The sequence below is a fragment of the Hylobates moloch genome, unplaced genomic scaffold, assembly GCF_009828535.3.
Source record: "Hylobates moloch isolate HMO894 unplaced genomic scaffold, HMol_V3 SCAFFOLD_17, whole genome shotgun sequence".
Classification (NCBI taxonomy): Eukaryota; Metazoa; Chordata; class Mammalia; order Primates; family Hylobatidae; genus Hylobates; species Hylobates moloch.
Genome location: NW_026652292.1, coordinates 33,588,071 through 33,594,070, shown reverse-complemented (window position 1 = coordinate 33,594,070; position 6,000 = coordinate 33,588,071). Strand labels below are relative to the sequence as shown.

The 6,000-nt window shown below is 42.1% G+C and overlaps 1 protein-coding gene across 1 annotated transcript in view; it reads left to right on the top strand.

Moving 5' to 3' along the window:
• The first annotated feature begins 212 nt into the window (after nt 1-212).
• The window catches only part of CPLANE1 (ciliogenesis and planar polarity effector complex subunit 1), a 147,668-nt gene continuing 141,880 nt past the window's right edge, over nt 213-6,000 (top strand). Inside the window, exons 1-5 of the mRNA XM_058430104.1 lie at nt 213-318; nt 1,821-1,948; nt 3,717-3,852; nt 3,964-4,083; nt 4,943-5,175. Of these exons, the coding sequence (XP_058286087.1) occupies nt 1,868-1,948; nt 3,717-3,852; nt 3,964-4,083; nt 4,943-5,175 (570 nt within the window). The 5' untranslated portion in view covers nt 213-318; nt 1,821-1,867. The remainder of the gene's footprint in view (nt 319-1,820; nt 1,949-3,716; nt 3,853-3,963; nt 4,084-4,942; nt 5,176-6,000) is intronic.

Sequence of the window (6,000 nt, the reverse complement as noted above, 5' to 3'; positions counted from 1 at the left end):
GGGGAGCGTGCGGGAGGAGGGGCGAGGAGCGCGGAGGCGGGCGCGGCTGGCAGCTTACAGGGCCCGGGCAGAGGCCTGAGAGCAGGGCCAGAGGGGCGGAAGAGGGGGGAGGCTCGCCCGCGGCGTTCCCGGCCGGCTCTGAGCAGGCGCCGTGGCAGCGCCCGCGCCCCCTGCCCGCCCTCCGCCGTCGCCAGGACGCAAGCTCGCGTCAGGGCCGGCGGTAGGGCCCGCAGCCGTCGGCCTGGCGTCTTCACCCCGCGCAGTCGGCCTCGCCGAGCCTTCTCGCGCCTGACTGGCCGGGCCCTGCCCCTGGCGGAGGTAACTGCCCGCGAATTCCTTACCCCGCGACCCTGGCCTCCTCGTACGCTCCCCGGACCCGGGCGTCCTCGGTCTCCCCTCATCTACTCTTCTGTCGGGCAGGTCCGCGACCTCCCGCCTCCTGGGCCGTCTCCCGCCGCACCCGGCCCTGGTACATTCCCACTACCCAGTCCGGGGCCGTCCTCGCTCTGGGCCTACCCCAGCCTCCCAGCGTCGCCTGCTGACGGAGCGCGGGAGCCCCGAGGGGCCGGGGTCGCCGGGCCGGCGTGGGCGGTGCCAGGCTCGGGCCACACCTGGGCACCAGACCCAAGCCCCCCAGCTTCTCGAGCAGGATCTGGAGGAATAGAACGTCAGTTTTCCTCACTGTTAGCAATTTTAAGATTGACTAATGGATTTAGGGCGTGTCAGTGCATAAAGTTTCCTGTCTTTTTTCACTCAGTAATTTTAGCAGCACTGATACTATTGACTGGATTTGTTATTTCATTAGAAGCTGCAAATGATGCTTTTCTAATGCCGGCGTTCCTCTTGCATTTGGCTAACCCTTTTGAAAGAATTTATTTTATTTGTAATTTTATTTATTTATTTTTGAGCCAGAGTCTTCGCTGCGTTGCCCACGCTGGAGTGCAGTGGCTCCCACAGGCGCAATCACAGTTCACTGCAGCCTCGAACTCTCCTGTCCTCAAGCGATCTTCCCATCTCAGCCTCCATGCTGGCTGATAGCTAGCATCTTGATAGATCTTTGTGTGCTGTCTCTGAGTAGTTTTTCTTTTAAAGCTATTTTATTTAAAAAAAAAACAAACCCAGCTATTTTGGCCGGGCACAGTGGATCACGCCTGTAACCCCAGCACTTTGGGAGGCTGAGTCGGGCGGATCACCCAAGGTCAGGGGTTTGAGACCAGCCTGGCCAACATGGTGAAACCCGGTTTCTACTAAAAATACAAAAAAATTAGCCCAGTGTGGTGGTGCATGCCTGTAATCCCAGATACTCGGGAGGCTGAGGCAAGATAATCGCTTGAACCCAGGAGGCGGAGGTTGCAGTGAGCCGAGATCGCGCCACTGCACTCCAGTCTGGGCGACAAGAGCAAAACTTCAACTCAGAAATAAAATATAAATCAAAACTTTATGAAAATTGTCAGTTAAGATCTTCAGTGGTCCATGCGCAGTGGATCATGCCTGTTATCCTAGCACTTTGGGAGGATGAAGTGGATGGATCACTTGAAGTCAGGAGTTTGAGACCAGCCTGGCCAACATGGTGAAACCCCATCTCTACTTAAAAAAAAAAAAAAAAAAAAATTAGCCAGGCGTGGTGGCACACGCTTGTAGTCCCAGCTACTCGGGAGGCTAACGCAGGAGAATCACTTGAATCCGGGAGGTGGAGGTTGCAGTGAGCTGAGATCGCACCACTGCACTCCAGCCGGGGCAACAGAATGAAACTCTGTCTCAAAAAAAATGCCCAGTGAATATTATGGATCATTTATTTTATTACTATTATTTGTTTACAGAATCTTGAGACTGTTTTACTTAATTGGTCATCGATAGCTTAACAAACATGGAGATAAGATTAGAAATCTTGACATCAACAGGTATTAAGCAGAAAAAACCATGGCCACGTGTCTCCTGGTTGGGAAAGGTAGGTTTTTCTTTATTCATGCAATACCAGTTTTATATATGTTATAGGTGTGTTTTGCCTGTATATAGGAGTGTTCTATGATCTTAAATAAATAAAACATCATCTACTGGAGGAAGATCTACAGGAGGATCACCTACCTGCACACTGAACAGGGTTTTGTGTGTGTTTTGCTTTTATTATAATGAGCAAGTTAGCTTTTCCAGAATGTTAAGTGGTTTCTTTAGAAGATTTTTACTTAAACTTTTTTTTCATATTATGTTTAAGTCAAGTTTAAGTTAAGTTGAGATGGCATATATCAAAACGGAATATTTAATGTCCTGAGCTTTCCTTTACTGGAACAGTTAATGGAGTGTTCCCTCCTATTGTGGTTTTCATGATTGCGCTATGAAGTGTTCGTGGAAACTAGGATGGAAGAAATGGGCCACAGTATGTTAGTAATCCAGGAATGCCATTCATAATATATGGCATAGATTCCCCACTTAGGGAAAGTAGGCAACCCTACTTTATTTGTGATGATTATTGAAATAAAGTGTTAAATTTCCTGTGAGAAATTATACCACTAACTCCCCTGGAACAGGAGTTCTCAAACTATCAGAACTATCTGGAGAGGTGGTTAAAACACAGATTGCTGGGCCCCTGTTCCCAAAGTTTTCAGTTAATTAGGTCTGTGGTAGGGTTGGATATTTTGTGTTTTTTTAATTTTTATTTCTTGAGATGGAGTCTCGCTCTGTTGCCCAGGCTGGAGCGCAGTGGCATCCTCTTGGCTCACTGCAACCTCAGCCTCCCAGGTTCAAGCGATTGCCTCCTGAATAGCTGGGATTACAGACGCATGCCACCATGCCCAGCTAATTTTTGTATTTTTAGTAGAGACTAGGGGTTTCACCATGTTGGTCAGGCTGGTCTTGAACTCCTCACTTCTGAGGTGTTGCTGATGCTGCTGGCTCAGTTATACCTTGAAAATCACTGCCTTAGAATATATGAAAACAAAGTTAACTCAAAACAGCCTACTTTTTCTAGGTAATAAAAAATGAGCAGAGTCATGGATTTATGAATTTCAGAAGCTATATATTAGATTAAAATAAATCTAAGTAAATAATTTAAAAACTTGCTCATACCACTGTTAAAATTGATGAGAGTCAGGTACAGTGGTATGCACCTGTGGCCCCAGCTACTCAGGAGGCTAAGGCAAGAGGATCACTTGAGCCCAGGAGTTCTGGGCTGCAGTGTGCTATACCGATTAGGTGTCTGCACCAAATTCGGTAGCAATATGATGACCTCCTGAGATCAAGGGGCTGGGGTAACCATCAGGTTGCCTAAGAATGGTGAACTGGTCCAGGTCAGAAATGGGCCAGGTCAAAACTCTCATGCTTATTTGTAGTGGGATAGTGCCTGTAAATATCTACTCCACTTAAGGCTGGGCAACAAAGTGAGACCTCAGCTCTTAAAAAAAAAAAAAAAAAAGATTAAAAAGTAGATAAGCCAGTTTTGGCTAGCAGAATTAGAAGACACTCCTATAATTTTACACTTCAAAGAAATTGAAATACAACTATTAGGTAACCTTACCTATTAATTCTAACGAGGTATTTTAAAACAATTCAAAATGTTCAGGTTACTATAGAGTATTAAGCTTAATGTTCATTTTATGATTTGGGGTACAAATGGATAATCTTTCTTAAATGTCGCTTTGATTTCTGGGATAATTTATTTAGTCAGTAAGTTGGATTAATTTCTGGCACCTCTCGAGTCCTTCACATGTTTCTTCTCTTAGGAAAAAGAAGCCGTTTTTCTTTTGGATGATAAATTCATAAATGAAATTAATTTGCTATCAGGAAAGATAAAGAAGAAAATTCCTAGTCTGCAGCCTTTCTTGAAGGATGTTATTGTCCTAACAACGTCCAGTAATGGTTAAGTAGTACTGATATTTTCAAATGGCTAAAACTATATTTTTTAATAACTTAGGGTGATGTTAAAGGAAATATTAGATTGTAAGTATTGCATTTCATTTTTGGAAACAGATGCCTGGCTGGCTGGGGTACTAACTACAGGAGAGCTTTTCCTTTGGAACAAAGATCAAGATTGTTTGAAAACTATACCAACAACTGAAAAGCCTAAGGAAATGATCAAAGCTACAGTCGGTGGGAATTTTTTATTTGTTTAAATTGGTTTAACTAGGAAAAATAGGAAAAGAGGATGAAACATTTTTCTGTTACTGTCTTGAAAATGTATTTCTGTATATGTGCATATGTATATCTGTGTGTATATATATATATATATATATATATATAGTTTTGGTTATGTTTATCTGTGATACTGAGACTTGAAGAAGAAAATTCTGGCATGCCTAACATTTCTGTGATAATAATAGGTTTCTAATATCACATAATAAATACTTGATAAATGTTGCTATTTTTTGTACTTTTTTTTTCTTTTTCTTTTTTTTTTATTTGAGACGGAGTCTCGCTCTGTCGCCCAGGCTGGAGTGCAGTGGCGCGATCTCGGCTCACTGCAAGCTCCACCTCCTGGGTCCATGCCATTCTCCTGCTTTAGCCTCCTGAGTAGCTGGGACTACAGGCGCCCGCCACCACGCCTGGCTAATTTTTTTGTATTTTTAGTAGAGACGGGGTTTCACCGTGTTAGTCAGGATAGTCTTGATCTCCTGACCTCATGATCCACCTGGCCTTTTTTTTCTTTTTTAGAGACAGGATCTTGTTCTGTCACTGAGGCTGAAGTATAGTGGCATGATCATAGCTCACTGCAGCTTTGACCTCTTGGGCTCAAGCGATCTGTCTCCGTAAGCTTCCCAAAGTGCTGAGATTACAGGCATGAGCTGCCGTGCCTGGATTGTATTTTTAATTTTTTGCTAGTGCCTTAGTTTTGACATCCTGAATGGTAACATTATTTGTTTTTTTTATTGTAAGAATACATAAATTATGTACTTTCTTGGGGGGAATTCAGACTTCGGAGGCTTAATTACTTTTTTTGTTACTTTTTTAGCAAGCTCTTTGAGACCGTACTTGTATGTATCTGGAAATGGGAAAAGAATTGTGCTCATAACACCTTCTGGATGCATATTTCTTTGGGAATATTTGGAATTAAAGAATATCTTATCTTCTAAAAGCCTTTCATTGGCGGGTCGGTGGTCCCAGGTCATACCTGAAGAAGCAGTTCTCCTGCCTTCCACCGAAGATAAAGAAGCTGTAGTGAATGCTGTTTTTATAAAAAATGAGGTAAAATCAGTCTCAGACTCTATCTGTGAAGCAGATTAGCAGAGTATGTAATGGTATAACTATATATCTTTAGTCATCATAAATTTTCATAGTAATTGTGAAATTCTTTTATGGAAAAGATATTTTTATATTTCTTGGGTCACATTTTTTAAAAGTGTTTATTGAAAGTAGTTTTAACTTAGAACTCCTTTTCTCTATCCTTGATTTAAAAATATAGCTTGTTATGCCAGGCACGGTGCCTCACGCCTGTATTCCCAGCACTTTGGGAGGCTGAGGCGGGTGGATCACCTGAGGTCGAGAGTTCGAGACCAGCCTGACCAACATGGAGAAACGCCGTCTCTGCTAAAAGTACAAAATTATCCAGGCATGGTGGCGCATGCCTGTAATCCCAGCTACTCAGGAGGCTGAGACAGGAGAATTGCTTGAACCCGGGAGGTGGAGGTTGCAGTGAGCCAAGATCATGCCATTACACTCCAGCCTGGGCAACAAGAGTGAAACTCTGTCTCAAAAAAAAAAAAGTATAATATATAATATATATATATGTATATAATATATATTATATGTTATATATGTATATATTGTATATACTTTATATATATTATATTTTGTATATATTATATATTATATGTATATATTATATATTATATATGTATTATATATGTATATATTATATATTATATATATGTATTATATATGTATATATTATATGTATAATATATATAGAGAGAGCTTGTTTGGTAATTTAACAAGCTAGAATTGATGATACTAAATATGCCATTTAACTGGGAAATAACAGATTCATGAACTTAAAAAACCAAAACATAT